This window comes from Leptonotus elevatus, chromosome 1 (genome assembly GCF_054856555.1).
Source record: "Leptonotus elevatus isolate MCC_2025b chromosome 1, RoL_Lele_1.0, whole genome shotgun sequence".
NCBI classification, from domain to species: Eukaryota; Metazoa; Chordata; class Actinopteri; order Syngnathiformes; family Syngnathidae; genus Leptonotus; species Leptonotus elevatus.
Window position 1 is genome coordinate 1,624,360 of NC_141239.1, and position 16,993 is coordinate 1,641,352.

Below are 16,993 nucleotides of genomic sequence, written 5' to 3' on the forward strand. Positions count from 1 at the left end.
GAGCACACACACAATGAAAATTGAAAAGCAGTCCAAGTAGTTTCATTTAATTTATTTCAGAATTAAAGTCAACATTTTCATTGTTGAAATTCCTTCAGTGAGGTGTCAGAACGTCTGCTGGTTCCTCCGACACGGCACCGATGCCAAGCCACAACTTATCAGGCTTCGCATGTCGTCAGATGGGCCTGAAAAGACAAAGCAGGCAAGACAAGGATTTGTTAGACATCAAACACAGAACAAGCTAGAAACACAAGGAGGTCGAAACTGCGCACACCCACCCCCCTTAAATTTTATTTTATTAGAATTTTCCCAAAAAAGATTCTGCTACATTCTAAGTTAAAGGAGAAGTCAACCTTAAACATGTCTTGACAAATAATGTTACCTCACTTTCTGATGTTACATTTGTGAACTACAAGTTATGAAGCAAAATTCAGCCATTTTCATCCATCACAGAGGGGCAGCCATTTTGCCACTGAAGATGACATCATAGTTACTGTGATTGGTTGTTACCAGAGCAACTGCGATGACAAGATGGCCGCCTTCTGATATTGATTAAACACTGCTGGATTTTGCGTTTCAACTCATATTTCACTACATTAATCAGAATGCCGTATTTCGACGAGTGCGGTTACATAGAACATTATTGTCAAGAGTTGACTCTCATTTTAAACAGATTACATTTTATGCCTGAAATTTGTAAAAATCAGTTTGGTTCAGTCTTCCAGAAACCAAACATGACCGTGGTCATTTTACACAGGGGGCGATAAATTTACCAACAGCAAATACAAGACAATCTTTATTTTTTATTTTTTTTTAAGGGACAAGTCAGATATGAAACTTCTGAACTATACAACCAGCATCAAGTTCAATTAGTTGTGTGACCTAAATGTAATTTTAACAAACGTTCCTCACTGAGTGCCAATTTAAGCCCCACACTCCCAAACACTATTTTTGGTAAAGTTTTAATAGCACCGAAAATGGGTTTTAAATCTTGTGGAAAGAGCTGAGCGTGCTCACAACTAGAACATTTGTAAATCGGGCCATTAAAAAAAAAAAAAAAAAAAAAAAAAGTAGAAAAACCACAATACATACCCAACGTGCCCCGACCGGCCGGGCCACCAAAATGGACAGGCGCCTCTCAGGCTTAGAACCTCTTTTCAGCCGTCACATCCACAAGTGCCAACGGGTCAGTTCAACCTGGAGGAAAAGAGAAAAGGTGTCAAGTCTATGCACGAACAATGGTGACCAAAAACAAGACAAGAAATCCAACAGCATGCAACGCTAGTCATGGGTCTGAAACTCACCACTTAGTCAAATGTAAATTTTCATGACATAAAGAGTACTTATTCTTTTGTGAGTCGTTTACGGGGGCAAATTAAGAGGAGTAATGCAAGTGAACTGAAGTGGACAGGTCAGTACAATCCATGACTCGAGGGGCCAGTGCTTTTTTTTTTGTTTGTTTGGGTGAACTGATGGAGCATTTACATTCCAGGAGCTTCACAAACGAAATCTCAAGGTATTTAAAAAAAAAAAAAAAAAGGAATTCGGAAAAGAGGCTTTAGCGGCCCATGTCATGTTTGCGGGCGACTTTTTGTGAGGCAGAGGACTAGAGAAAGAGCGACTGAACTTTTGAGGGCATTTCATGGAAACAATGACAACTGAGTTGGAAGGATGTGAGCAAAGCAAAAGGAGATTTTTTACCTCACGTGCATTGGCCTACTCTCTCTCTCTCCACATATGACCTAGGCAAGAGAGCAGCTTTCATCTCTGAGCAGCACTTGTTGGGTAGGCGCAACGCTTCGCTCTCCAAGGACTCGGTAGGATTTGGTAGCTGAACTCTTGGAACGTAATGAAGCATTAACATGACCAAAAAAACACCAGCTCAACGTTCCCAGCAAAAGGACTCGCGCCATCAAACCCCCGCGCCAGAGAGGTTTAAACCTTGTGCACAAATCGGCCCCAATCCAAGAGACTGAATCGTCGCATTCTCAGATTGGGAAGCGGCTTTGGAATTACTTCAAATTTGGACTCCGGACTAGTTCAACGAACGGGCACACAAGTTACAATAAACGTCCCCCCATGCGACACTTTTTGAGGCAAGAACCAAAAGAATATTTTCCACAATTGTTTAATGGGCTCCATGAAGCCGAACTGAACAAAAAAAAAAAATGACCATACAAAGAACATAAAGTACAAATCTGTTCCCGATCGTGATTTTACTTTTGGAAACAAAGTTACATTTTGTTTCGATGACTTGACAAGATTAGTCCAATTTACAGCACATTTTTTAAAAAAAAAATGCAGACGTTGAGCAGAGCACAAAAAGATACCTTGGGCAGACTGTAGCATGCTGCAATTTGCAACTTCATGAACAGCCGGCCACACTTCGGATTCGCAGTTGACCAGGAAAAGGAATTGGCGCTTTTTTTGGGAAAATGAACACAGGAGGCGCCAACGAACCCAAGCTTAACCGCAAAAAGGAATTTTGGACTAAAAATCACCCCCCTCCCCTTTTAAGTCTGTGTGGGCAAATGAAGCTTTCCTCAGAGTGAAAAACCTGGCGGGCAGGAGGTCGGTCAATGGAACCTCAGAAAGAAACGAGCCCCATTCAAAGATGTCAGCATAAAAAAAAAATGGGGGGTGGAGGGGGGGCTTTGAAAACCAGGCAACACTTCGAACGTTGTGGAAATGAGGGGGGCTCAGCACAAAAAGAAAAAAAGAAAAGCCAAGGGCCTGCTCCGTCTGACCCTTAAGTTGGGGATTCATGGAATTGACCTACTCAGAAGTTTAACTCACAACAGTTTACAGAGTTGGGCAACTTGGTGGTGCCCCCATCGGGCAAGCAACGAACATCAACTAATTTCAGTTTCTTTTTTTTTCTTTTTGCTTTAAAAAAAGTGTGTAGGGGGGGGGGGGGGGGGGACCAAAACTCGGGGCTACATTCTTTGAAATTGCTTGGACTACTACAACAGAACTACAAAACTAAGGTCAGCAATAACAAGATGGACGGATTTTCTTGAGGAGCGCATCTTTGAAATACAGCCAGCCAAGTGATGATCTTGAATCGGGGAGATGTTTAGTTGTTTTCAGCTGAGGATAAGAAGTGGGCACACAGGTGAAGACACTGAAAGTTCCTTAACATCATCCCATTCATCCCACCACAGTCCAGAAGCCCTCCCAACACTTTTGATTTTTTTTTTTTTGCACAAGAGGCTCCCATTTTTTTCCTCCCAAATTTCGCCGGGAGCGAAGAAACTTCGTCTTTCTTATCGTGCGCCAGCCTTTGTTTCAATGCAGGGTGATGCGGATTGCAAAAAAATTTGTAGCCTATCCAAACGGCATCAAGCGGCAAAGGGTGTAACAGACAACTGATACGTTGGGGCTGTGTGCGGGCTCCCGAAACATTGCTTTTAATAAATGGGCTACTTTTTTTTTTTTTAAGCTGCGTTACGTTAAAAGAAAGAAAAACTCAGATTGGGCAGTGAAGTGTGATTACAGCCCCAGCATAAATCTACTCAGTATAATATCAAAGCCTACCGTAGTTGTCGTATTGGTCGCGGTAAGAGCCGGAACGGTCGCCGCCATAGCCGCCTTGTCCCCTGGAAACGAAAGGAAGTTTAGGGTGGATGTCAAAGTCTAAAAACTCCTAAATGCGGGCACTCTTAAATTAAATCATTCACTGCCATTGACGACCATAGACGTCAAAAATTATTTTCAATTTCAGTTAAATAGTACAAATTAATTTTTGCCGTCTATGGCCGTCAAAGGCACCACAAAATATGTATGCCACGTACCTATTGTCTCTGTAGCCGCCGCCGCCACCACCGCCGCCTGAGTAGCCGCCGCCACCACCACTCCTGTAGCCGCCGCTGCTGCTGCTAAAGCTCCGGTCTCCGCCGCCAAATCCCCTGTCATTGTAACCCCTGTCGCCGCCGCCGTAGCCCCTGTCTCCATTGTAACCACCTAAAACAAACAAAACAATTAGATTGCTTGAAAATTACACCTAACACAAAAAAAAATAGCTAAGTTGTGGGGTAATAACCCACCTCTGCTACCTCTGGAGCTGCCAAAACGACCTCCGCCTCCACGTGGCCCGCCGGCGCTGAATCCTCCCCTGGAGCGGCCACCCTTGCCTGCTTCGTCCACGCGGATAGAACGGCCATCCAGAGTCTGCGGGGGACATTTCAGCTCAATATTGGATATCTGCATTTGTTCACTCGTTGACAATGTAGTAAAGTGGGGCTTACCTTTCCATTCATGGCCTCCAGTGCATCCTTAGCATCCTCCACATTTTCATATTTCACAAAGCCAAAACCACGGGACCTTCCTGTCTCTTTGTCTTTGATCACATCCACTGTGGGGAAGTTGGCAAATATAAGAGCACTACCGAATCAAAAATATTGTTGAAATGTAAAGGTGTGTGTGGAGTTAGTATGAGGTAATTTTATTGTAAAAATGTAGTTATGGAATGTCAGACGGTGAAAGATGTCCTAAATGAATGGTGAAAGTTGTTGTTTTTATCTCATTTATTTGTTAATTTGTTTTTTTAGATAACTGGTTTTCATTAAAATATAAATATAAAATATGTTGGGGGTCGTGAAAGGACAAAAATGGTACATGAAAAAAATTATTTGGGCCCCAACACGTTAACGGCCATTACAAAACGTACCCTTTTCGATGTTTCCATATTTGCCGAAGGCCGACGCCAAGGACTCCTCGGTGGTGGTGAAGTTCAAACCTCCAACGAACAACTTTCCCTCGTCCGACATCTTCAAAGTGGGGAGAAAGTAAATTAGAAAAAAAACAATTTAACGGGTCCTTCGTCGTAACGCTCTTTTCGAACGGCGTTATTCATACTGCGCCACACTGCGAAGTTAAACTAGGCCATCCATCCAAAAATAACACAAAAATACAATTGCGGTGTATTTGAGTAGTCGACTTTGGTCGTATTCGTTATTGTATTTTATTTGTTAAGCTTCAATTGTATCGAGAATAAATTACATCCGCTAATGAAAACGAACGTCCAGGCCTCGAGGCCTCAAACGTGGTCGGTAGTGTTAGCCTGATGCTAACTCGGAGTAGCATTTTTTTCTTCCGGCGCCATTTTAAGTTAAGAGCTCCCTCTGCTTGCTTTGTTCCACCCCCCAATGGTTGCCAGCCTCGCATCACATACAAGCAGTACCGTCCACATTATATCACACAAACGTACCAAACGGTATTTTTTTAAGGTCTATACTAAAAGATTATAAAAATATAAAAACAACATACACGGTTAGCGATTTGCAATCATTCCATTTGGTTTCTCCAACAAAATAAACCCAAAGCATTGCACAAACGTAGATTTATACATAATATTAACAAATAAAGCAATATAAAACCAGCCTTGTCCAGGACACACAGAAGCTTCTATAGAAGTAGCGCATAATAAAGATGTTTAGAAAAGAAAGCAATAAAAGCTACTACCTTTCGACGGTTAGATGGCTTCGATGAGCGAATGCACGGAGCTGCTGGGGGAATGAGAGCGATAAGCGAGCGTACAAGTCTTTTACTGTGGCGACGCTCTCGATTGACCGCTCTGACCAATTGGGGCGTATCACGTGACTAACCGACAAGTCTCGTTTGCAACACTTTACGGTAGTGTTTACTCACTTACGTTAACCGCTGCTCTCTCTTTTATATCGTGATGGATATTTCAAATGTTAAGTAAACTAAATGAACAAAGGAGGGCACCATTACTAAGTTTAATCGTTAGATTAAACACTTTTAAAACGCCATTACTTTGCTTTGTGGGTCATAATACGTTATTGTGATGTTCTCCCTCAAACTTAACAGTACTAATTGTGACGAAATTAACATCTCATCCCAGACGTGCATTCCGATTACTTTGCGAAATCTTGCATTTTCTGGGTTGTGCTAATCGTGTTAACATCATCTCGAAATAACAGTAAAATAAAATGAATAAGCGTCACCGGATTGCTTTATGCGTTATAATGTGTGACTGTTTTAATGTTGATCTTGAACCACTTGAATTTAAAGGAATCCCAAGGCAAGTATGTGTGTCACGTGATCGTGCAGGTTATATCGGTCCGTGGAGGCGGTCTGATCCTTTGGCGCTCTTTTGTGCTGACTAAAAATGTGACGGAGCTGACGTAAACGGTAAACGTAAAATGGCCGCTTCCTCCTCCTCTTATAACATTATTACTGGCTGACTCCGGGAATGCATAACCCTCACTCCGGTCTTCTCAAGATGTAAAGGCATGCTCAGCATAAAAATCACAACCAAATTAACCGAATTGATTTTTTTTTTTAAACATTATATTTAGTACAAATAATGTGTCTTTGTTCATCTATCTATGCCAGCAACAACGTGGCAGCAGGCAGGACAATGAAATGCTCTTCCACTACCACACATCATTTATACATTTGTGATGTTTTTGTTTAGCGTTGAGCTCATTTGTGTTATTAACGTCGCTGCGAGGGTAGCAAACAAGCAAGTTGACTTGTAAAAAGGCATGAAAACATTGCAAAGTCAAACCTCCCCCCATCAAGGAAATGCAACTCATTTTGGGTTTCCTGTGCTTGGAAGAGTGCAAGATAAGACCCGCACTGATTAGATTTGACTGTAAACAGTTGTTCCCGCTGGAGAACATTTAGGGACGTACACACACAGAAACCAAATCAGACACTGCAACTTGATATCGTCAGCAATACGCAACAACACTGATCGTCAGGCCATAAGTATGTCGTTCAAGCTCAGTCAAGTCGAGCGACATTTTATCATGCCCTCTTGCAGGACTGCTTTCTAATGCTAATTTTAGCCCGAGAGACTTCGTAAACACATTCTGAGAAAGTAGTCTTCCGTGTGATCCAGCGTGTGCCACAAGTGGACTGTCAGTAGAATGTTGTCAAGTTGGATCAAATTACATTTCACATCGAGCCGTTCCAACATGTAAACACGATATGGAGATGGCGCATGGCAGCACAGTGGTAGAGTGGTTAGCACATCTGCCTCAAATGTTTTGAAGGTCTGGGTTCGAAATTCGGCTCTGGCCTTCTTGTGTAGTCTGCATTATTGTCCCTGTGCTTGCGTGGATTTTCTCCTTTATTTAAAAAAAAAAAACATGCATGATAGGTCCATCCAAGAATCAAATTCATAGGTGTGAATGCAAGTGTCAATTTTTTTTTTTGTCAATGCATTGCTAGGCTACACTTTGCCTGTCGCCGCAAAAAATTAGAATTAGAACCTAGAATTTTTGTTATTGTACATTTAGAACATTTTTAAATGAATTTATGGCAGTGAATGAGTTAAACTATAAAAAAATATTTTATTGTGCATTTAGAACACATTTAAAATTTGCGATTAATCATGAGTTAACTATAAAGTCATGCGATTAATCATGATTAAAAAATGGAATTGCCTGACACCCATATTAGATATAATAATACAAATATAAATAATAACATTATTACCTTTTTTATATACTTGGTGATTTTGTTAATCATTAAACATTTTGGCAGGGTTGTGTTGTTCTCCCCAAAAAAATATTGAGACATTTCTTGGCTTGTTTTTAATGAAATTGGCTACTAGAGTCTGCCCTGTTCACATTTGAGCAACAACGTGGATGGCGAGAGAACGCGTTGTCTGTACTGTGTGCTATCGTTGCTAATGAACAGACTTTGCATAGAGATGATGCTGTATGGATTCAGAAAATACAATCAAAATTGCGTGTCATGTCAGTTCACACTTAGTTGGGTTTATTGGGTGATCTTGTAAAAAATACAAATACTGACGATCTCTAAGCAACACAATTTATGATAATGTAAACACTGCCATCTACTGGCCGCTCCGGATATATTTCAGAATCACTTTCTGATGAGCAGGGGGGGAGACTTTTTTTTTTTTGGTTTACCCTAATTATATTGGAAATAAGTATAATGCAATCTATTATTTTCAGTCATGAATAAGCAAAGAGGATATGTTGGAATGAAATCACCCAAATCGTGTTTGGTCAGTCATTTCTTTTCATAATCAATAAAACAGTAGCATGTGCACAAGCGATGACGCTCACAGGAACTTAAAAGTCCACTCCGCCGGCCCCACTGCCATTCCGGATTAGGGCCGATGGTGCCGCCGGTACGGGTGAGCTGCTTGCGAAAATTGGGAACTTCGGCGAGTTTGCCTGCGACGACGCCGCTGATCCATTAAAGACCGCAAGTGCTTTAGCTTGCAGTGCAACGTTTGATTCTCTTGGGAGTTTGTGTGGAATTGGCGAGCCTCTTCAGCTGTGGACAAGAGAAGAAAAGGACATTCACTTCACACTTTCTAATTTATGCTTATTTACAACCAAAATGATACTTGGTCCATGAAATTGTGATCATTTACTCCTAAATTTATTTTCTCTTCATTTCATAGTTTATCTTGGCTGCACTGCTTCCAGTACTAATATATTACTAATATATACTAATACATTATTATTTTTTTTTTTATCTAATCAGATTCCAGCCAGCAAAATGGCCTAAAATAACATAATAATTTGTCTGTCCTTTGATTGGTCAGAGCAAAAATGGTTAAAAAGTCAAGTTCAAAAAGCAAAACACGTCTGCACACCGACTGCTCGTGTCGTGCTTACAAACTGCTCATTAAGCCACAATGTGACTTAATTGCTCACCTGAAGCTTCACTGACGGGCTCGGCCCTTTGTTTGCGGCTGGGCTCCTGTGCTGGAGTGTCGGAAGCCGGACGAAGGGAAGCGGGAGCCCCCTGGTGGTGCGAGGCAGCTCCGAGGAGGTCATCGAGGATCTGCAGAATAATGGCGATACCGCGGCCGCGGCGGCTAGCGCCGCTACGACTGCACGGCGCCAGAGTACCTGTCGGGGAATTCACATGAGATTCCATTTAACGTGATGTCATGACTTGACTGTTTCCTGATATTTTGGGGGGGGGGGGCGTAGCTAAAATGGCCTTCCTCCTCATATAATCACTTGAGCACCTTTGTCACATCAGTGGTTATCTGGCACAATTGCTAGTTACTTACATATAATCACTAGCTAGCTAGCTATGCCAACATTCTGAAAATGTTTCGTGAATGGCACAATGTACAATGTGTCATTATTTAAACTCCCACTGGCCGAGACAAGTAATAGAAGCCTGTTAGCTCGTCAGCTAGCTCGTCAGCTGGCTCGTCAGCTAGCTCGTCAGCTAGCTCGTCAGCTAGCTCGTCAGCTAGCTCGTCAGCTAGCACCGCTCATCGTAGCATGGAAAGCCACGAGATGACCCGATGTGGATGTTTTACATGGTTACATTTATTTATTTCAAAATATTATATTTATATTATTCTATACTTTGTAATAAAATTTTACTATATATAAATATTATTAAAGCGGTTTACGAAAATGGATGGATGGTTAAATATTAATTATTTCTATATTAATAATACTATTAAAATGTTATATATAAATATTAGTGCTGTCAAAATTAGTGCGTTCATTTTGAGTTCATTTAAAGTTCCTTTAAAAGGACTAATTTTTTTAACACCAATTCCCTTACCTGGAAGGCCTGTACTGAACGCAGCAGACACGTCCACGTCAACATTTAGCAATAATACATGTAATAATAAAGCATGTATTTGTGGAGACTGGGGTCAAGTTGTATTTTACAATTTTTAAAATGTGCAGAATTTCACAAGTTAAAGATTAGATAGCTTTTTTAACATGAAAAGAAAAATTCACTGAGCTGTCACCGTCTTACAAATGCAATTATGCCATCTAAGTGGCAGAAAAATAACCTCAACACAACTCAATATCACTTGTTTTTTACAGTACAGTACGTATTTTTATTTTTAATGACATTTTATGAATTATTATGAAATTACTGTATCAATGACCAAAATATGCAGCCATATTCTTATTAACTCATTCACTGCCATTGATGGCTATAGACGTCAAAAATTCATTTGAACTATTTCTATTAGTTTCACATTTGTTTCCACTTTTGTTAACAAGAGTATGAAAACCTAGATTTTTTTTGTGTACATTTAGAACAGATATAACATTTGTGATGTGAAGTCATACAATTAATTATGACTACAAATTTTAATCGCCTGACGCCCCAAATTTTTAATAATCTTTTCTTTTCCTTTTTATCCATTCACTGCCATTGACGGCTATAAACGTCAAATTAATTTAAACTATTTCTATTAGTTTAACATTACCCCCCCCCCCCGCTTTTGTTAATAAGAGTATGAAAACCTAGAATTTTTGTTATTGTACATTTAGAACATTTTTAAATGAATTTATGGCAGTGAACACTTTTTTCCACTTTTATGTCAACAAGAGTATTAAGACTTAGAAAAAAATATTTTATTGTGCATTTAGAACACATTTAAAATTTGCGATTAATCATGAGTTAACTATAAAGTCATGCGATTAATCATGATTAAAAAACGGAATTGCCTGACACCCATATTAGATATAATACAAATATAAATAATAACATTATTACCTTTTTTATATACTAAGTGATTTTGTTAATCATTAAACATTTTGGCAGGGTTGTGTTGTTCTCTCCAAATTTCAAGGACATTTATTTTCACTCTAAAGGGACTTCAGCTATTATTTTTTAATGAGATTGGAGAATCACTTTTTTCAACCCTACTGCAAAGGAGTCTCCTCTACTAAACAAGTTGAAACTTTCATATGGGATTTAGAGGTAAATATTTCTAAATAATATAAATAGTTGATGTTAAGATGATATCCGCTGATTCTTCATCAATCAGGACTCACCAGAGAACGTTCCGGAGAACACCCCTTGAGAGTGGCGAACAAAACTTTCTATGACTGCACCTGGTTGCTTGATTGGTTCGACAGCGGAGGAGCGAAAAGCCTGCCAAATATCAAAAAGACCAGGTTATAAACAATGTCTTTCGTTCCGGGGCATAATGTATCGGATCCAAAAGGGCCGACCTCTCTGAAGGTGGAGGCGGGTATCGGACTCGGAGGTGCAGCGGCGGAGTCATTGAAACAAACCGCTGCGGTGGCAGGTCGCGGGCAAGCGGCGTGGAAGGAAGGCGTTGAAGGAGTGACGTGAGGACGAGAGAGATGAGAAGTCACGCGGCGGCGGCGGCGGCGGTCCACAGAAGACACAGGTCGGGGGTCAGATTGCACCGAGCCGGCAGAGCGTGTAAACGGGGGGGAAGAAGCTGGCGGCGTGCCGGTGGGGGCGCAGCTGGAAGCGGGCTGGCCCGTGTTGACCTTCGGGGGTGGGCTGCTGACAAGTCCTGAGGATTTGTCCAGCTGCAGCTTGGCCACTTCCTGGGCAGACAGCTGGAGCTGCACGTGCATTGTGTGGACGCCCATTCCCAGTTGGATGGCCAAAGGTGAACGCCCGGACAGGAAGTCGCTCATCTGCATGATTGCCGGGAAACAAAATAATTCAAAAGTTGTCACAGGATTTGGAGCCAGAAGCTTACAACTAAATATGGAATGGATTTTTTTTATTATTTTTTTTTAGACAAGCATCAAACGTCTGCATTCTTAACTCATTCACTGCCATTGACGGCTATAGACGTCAACAATTCATTTGAACTATTTCTATTAGTTTCACTTTTTTTTCCACTTTTGTTGACAAGAGTATGAAAACCAGGGGAAAAAAATATTGTACAATTAGAACAGATATAAAATGTGTGATTAATCTTGAGTTAACTAGTGAAAGTCATGTGATTAATTACAATATAAAAAAAAAGAAAATAAATTAGGGGCGTCAGACGATTACATTTTTTTATTGTAATTAATTGCATGACTTCAATGCTTAACTCACGATTATTCAAATTTTTTATATCTGTTCTAAATATACAATAAAAAAAATCTAGGTTGTCACACTCCAAAAAATGTGAAACTAATAGAAATTGTTCAAATGAACTTTTTACGTCTATAGCCGTCAATGGCAGTGAATGAGTTAAAGGGAAAGTCAACTTCCCCCAAATTTTTTTTAAGAATAATATGTTCCATACAGCCCCACTAGTCTAAATACGATATTCTGGTTAATATTGCGTTAGTGGAATATGAGTTGAGCAGCAAAATCCAGCAGTTTTTATCAATATCAGAAGGCAGCCATTTTGCCACTAATTGTCGAGTGAAAATGACATCACAGCTGCTCAGGTAACAACCAATCACAGCGTAGCCTGAGTAACTGTGATGTCATCTTCAGTCGACAGCAAGTGGCAAAATGGCCGTCCCATGAAATGGATGAAAAAAACGGCTGGATTTTGCTTCATAACTCATATTCCACAAATCAGAATGTCATGTTAAAAGGCTAGTGAGGTCACATTACAACATATAGTCAAGAAATGTTTATGGTTTCATAATGTTGAATATACATTCACATTAACACAATAGATGTACTTTTACCTCACATTCCGTTAATCTTTCCAAAACTTCCACCATCTTCTCGGCTCTGGCACTGGAACACTATGGGCGGATATGATGTCACCAAAAAAATGTGTGGTCATGTTCTCTCTGTGTGTGTGTTTTTTTTTTAAACTTACCAACAAACCAGATTTGACTCCTCCTGGCACCTGTAGGGTTAATCTGCTGCCATCTGCGACGCCATGCTCCACGAGTTGCCCTGCAGCCAATTGCCTATCACAACGCAACGGGACACATTTAATACTCTTCGAATGAGGAGGAACAAGAAAAAAAAAAAAGATTCTAGTAAAAGTGCAAAAGTAAAAATTAATTCTTAATGTCAAGTATTTATAATAATTGTTTTGATAACTTTCTACTTTCATAGTCAAGAGCTAGCTAACATTGGGCTTGTAGCCCATCGAAACGTGTCGCTTTAGCTTCGCTAACATAGCAAAAAATGAACGTTATCCATTGGATGAAATCTGTTGAATCGTTGTTGTTAAAACGTTAATGCTCCCTCGGTCACATTCCTCCCATGTCGCTGCTATCCCTGTTTTGCTTTTGTTTTTCCACCTTTCAATGACTCCAAGGTCGCAATCAATCAAGATTTCAACTGCAAGTGACTTTGCCGCTCTGTTTTATGTCCATTACGCAGTTGACATCTGCAAAGGTCAAAACGATGTAACGAGCCTATTTTTGAGAACGTGATGAGCAGATTTGTTTTCAAAAGTAGGCAGTCAAAAAAATAAATATTAAACTTTAAAATACAGTACATACATAATCACAAATATGCAGGGAGACTGCATATTTGTGATTTGTAAATTTTATATATATATATGTATATATATATATATATATCCCAGAGTACTCACAGAAAAAAATAACTCAACTACTTTGCTTTTATTCCATCATCTAACTCTTTAAAAGTGAATTGAGGAACTTCCGTTCGACAAAAAAAATAGTCAATTACTGCCATCTTGTGGCTTCTACAGGCAATTACAAACCTTGCACTTTGTTAATAACAAGTCATCCGACACATATAATACTCAAAACACACATAGGGCCTTATAGCTGGGGGGGGGGGGATAAATTGTAATGAAATACTGCAGTACTTCGTTACTTGCCACCGCTGGTGCACCGAATAAGAAACGTGTCGGAGGCTGACCTGTCTTTGTGCAGGAGAACGATTCGGTCCTTGTGCACGTTCAGTTGGCGGGCGAGGCGCGTCCTCAGCCCGTCCACGGTCTCTCCTTTGGGGACGACCAGCTCCAGCGGGCCGCCGATGGAGCTGCAGCCGACGATCAGACGCATTGTGGAGCCCGACCGACCGACCGACCGACCGACCGACCTTGTAAAAGGTACACGATCCAGGGAGAGAGAATACAATTGAAATGCCCAGTTTAAAAAGAGGGGCGGCGTCTCTATGACGTTATGTGAGTGTATTAATCGTCAAACTGTTCGACGACTAGGGTTTCAAAGAAGTCAACGAGCTGTTAAAGCACTTGACGTTGTGGGAGAGAAAGCTGAAGCTACCGCAAAAAAAAAATCGTCATCATTGCAAGTGTCTTGTCTGCAACCGCTTTACTACAACAGGAGATCGTGTTGAGTAAGCCCCGCCCATACAAACTCGCAGCCAATCAGAAAGTCAGAAAGCGTCGCCCAATTAAAAAGGAGCTTCTTTCGAATAAGGTACCGCCCACTTTAGTCCTTCAGTTGTTCATTCGTCAAGTCAAGTAAACAAGTACAGCCTTTGCTTTGACGGTAATAAAAAAACACAAACACAAGCATTATACAGTTGAACAGTATAATTATATAATAATATTACGTCAATAAGTCCATAAAAAAAAATCTTCTTTCCCCACAACATTTTTTTTCTTTCCCCCCGATTTAAAATAGAATAAAATATATCACTGGCGCCGAAATCTCATAAATCAAAATTAAGCAAATACCCCCCCTTCCCTAAAAAATGTATATATATAATAACAATTTTATACATATATATACTTTTGTTCAGTCCACATGTGTGGGTGTCATTTTTCCGAATTATTGCATTATCTAAAGTGTTGAAAATGGCTGATGCAACGTTAATGGTTGAACAGCCTTGCCCTTAATGGGGTCTCCCGAAACGGGACCATTTTGGAAGTACAAGGGTTTGGCCCGACACCAGCAATATATAATAAAATATATATTTTTTAAATCAATTAAGATACTATTTTCGTTGACCCCATTCCATTCTAAACCAGATTTTGCTTTTGTGTTTTTTGTTTTATCACCTAATCAAAAAACTGGATCCCCCCTCCCCCAAAAAGTGTTTCCATAGCATAAACTTGCATCAAGTTCCATGGATAAAAAAAAAAGAAGAAGCAAATATAATATATACATATATGTAAAAACGATCGTAAATTAATGTTCCATCCAATGACACAGTTTATCCTCATCAGGGTCAAAGTTGAGCAAAGATGGGCAACTGGCAGCAGGCCCACACTAAAGCTGCTCTTTGCAACAATTTGCCTAAAAATATCTTTACAATTACAAAAAAGCAACCTTTTTTTTTGACAATTTATGCCTGAAAAATGTTCTAATTAGTAGATTAACACCTTAGCTGTTTACAATGTGTTCACCTGCAAGCTGGTGGCCAATAGTTTCCAAACTGGATTCGGGTTTGAATTTCCCGCCCTCTGTCATGTGCGCGTTGTGTACGTGAAGAAGTGCTGAGTTAAGAAAAGTACATCCTGACGGAAATCCTTAGTGAGTTATCTATAGTTGACCTTAATTAAAAATTGTATTATGTCAGTCTTTAGGTTATTTTCTTTATCTTTTATTGTTTCATTTTGGGGGTTTCTTGTTTTATGTTGAATTATTGTCTGATTTTCTAATACTGTGAATGTTAAAAAGAAGAGTTTCAATAAAAAAATAAAAAAATGTTGTGTGCAGTTTCGTTTTCGGCCACAGGTGGCAGTAGCGATTCCAAATGGAATTTTTTGCATTCAGCACCTTTAATTTTAGAAAATAAAAATGTTTACGACAGCCGATCAGTTTTAAGGTGTAATATCAGTGTTCATCACTAGATGACAGACATTGCTCACCAGCGCCTCCAACCCCAAGACTGTAGTTGTGCATCAGAGAAGAAGAGAGCGCGTGTCTTGGCTTCTCGCCTTATAAGCCTAAAAAAAAAGTGTTTTTCTGGTATAATAGGAAATTCTCAGCATTAACAAAACTTATTTTGCCACTACAACTCTTATCTCAAAAGTACACAAACAACAGCATTTTTCTTTCTTTCTCCACACGAACTGTTGACAGTTCGTTTGAAGTGCATGAGGAGTTATTAGCCATTGACAGCTATAGACTTTTTAAAAAATAATTTAAACTATTTCTATTAGTTTAACAATTTTTTTCCATTTTTGTTAACAAGAGTATGAAAACCTCAAATTTTTTTGTACATTGAGAACAGATATAACATTTGTGATTAATCGTGAGTTAACTCGTGAAGTCATGCGATTAATTACAATTACAAATTTTAATCACCTGATGCCCTTAATTTTTAATAATCTTTTCATTTTTTTTAAACATTTATTTGTTATTTTTAATATTTATTTTTAGAAAATATTATTACAAATTAGGGGCGCCAGGCGATTACAATTTTTAATCGCAATTAATCACAAATTTGTTCTAATACAATAAAAAAATTCTATGTTTTCATACTCTTGTCAACAAAAGTGGGAAAAAATGGTAAACTAATAGAAATAGTTCAAATGCATTTTTGACGTCTTTAGCCGTCAATGGCAGTGAATGAGTTAAATGTGTGCCCCCCAAAAAGGTGGATATATATATGATGACTTGGAAAAGTGGTTGTTATGACGGATGGCACTTCCAAAGAATCCACACAGGCGAACATGTGCCAATCCAGTATCCAGTACATGCTAACCAATTAGCCACCATGCTAGCTAGCATTGTTCATACAGTTAATTTACCTGCCAGCATTTTTGATTCTGAAAGTCTCCGGGCAGATTATAGACTCTGACATCTGATTGGCATTGTCAACACGAGTCGGGGTAAGTTATAAAATCGCAATATGACCTCGGAGTGTGCATGGTGTCCTTGCAAGAAAACCAAAACCATGATTTATTCCATGCGGGTGACGTCACCGCGCTGCACTGGCAACACGAGAGTGTTGACATTTCACTTGATTGTTAAAGACAGCGAGAACAGTTCTTATTGTTTGGATTGTGCAAAACGCCTCTGTCGCCTTCCCTGCTGCCTCTTTAGCAATTCACGTCGCATCTCTGGTGCGCACGCAGCCCCGGGGCCTCGGGGGCTGCACCCTGTCACGTGATGCGCGCGGCCTGCCAGGGGAATACAAATGCGACGAAGACGCGTGCGGCCGCGGCTCCTCGCTGGGGCTAAAAATAGGCACGCCCCCGCACCCCCCCCCCCCCTCACACCCCCGCGATTTCCGGTCTGCGTCACATCTTCCCTCGCGCCAATATCGCCTACCTACCCCTTCTTATTGTTCACATCCACATCAATTCGCAATCAAAAGGCGCGTTGCATGATCGTGAATGCCCCTTTGCGACTGTGACGTTTTGATGATG

The 16,993-nt window shown here is 40.1% G+C and overlaps 2 protein-coding genes across 4 annotated transcripts; both read right to left on the minus strand.

Annotated features, from left to right (window-relative positions):
• Window positions 1-37: 37 nt before the first annotated feature.
• On the minus strand, window positions 38-5,631 carry cirbpa (cold inducible RNA binding protein a). Of its 3 annotated transcripts, XM_086072280.1 has the most exons (8): window positions 5,464-5,631; window positions 4,670-4,769; window positions 4,248-4,354; window positions 4,047-4,170; window positions 3,795-3,963; window positions 3,538-3,599; window positions 1,093-1,197; window positions 38-185 (listed from the first exon to the last, which is right to left on the minus strand). In XM_086072280.1, exons 2-7 carry the CDS (start codon window positions 4,767-4,769, stop codon window positions 1,193-1,195), a joined length of 567 nt encoding a protein of 188 aa, XP_085928406.1. In that variant the 5' UTR covers window positions 5,464-5,631; the 3' UTR covers window positions 38-185; window positions 1,093-1,192. The 3 variants fall into 3 exon arrangements, with proteins under 3 accessions (XP_085928406.1, XP_085928399.1, XP_085928390.1); XM_086072273.1 differs by lacking the exons at window positions 38-185; window positions 1,093-1,197 and adding an exon at window positions 2,113-3,090 and having other exon boundaries at window positions 4,056-4,170; window positions 5,464-5,630; XM_086072264.1 differs by lacking the exons at window positions 38-185; window positions 1,093-1,197 and adding an exon at window positions 2,113-3,090 and having other exon boundaries at window positions 5,464-5,630.
• Window positions 5,632-7,734: 2,103 nt separating this feature from the next.
• On the minus strand, window positions 7,735-14,031 carry LOC147180281 (midnolin-B-like). The gene is made up of 7 exons (XM_086080930.1): window positions 13,567-14,031; window positions 12,542-12,635; window positions 12,405-12,464; window positions 10,962-11,402; window positions 10,782-10,881; window positions 8,670-8,867; window positions 7,735-8,283 (listed from the first exon to the last, which is right to left on the minus strand). Exons 1-7 carry the CDS (start codon window positions 13,710-13,712, stop codon window positions 8,114-8,116), a joined length of 1,209 nt encoding a protein of 402 aa, XP_085937056.1. The 5' UTR covers window positions 13,713-14,031; the 3' UTR covers window positions 7,735-8,113.
• Window positions 14,032-16,993: the final 2,962 nt, after the last annotated feature.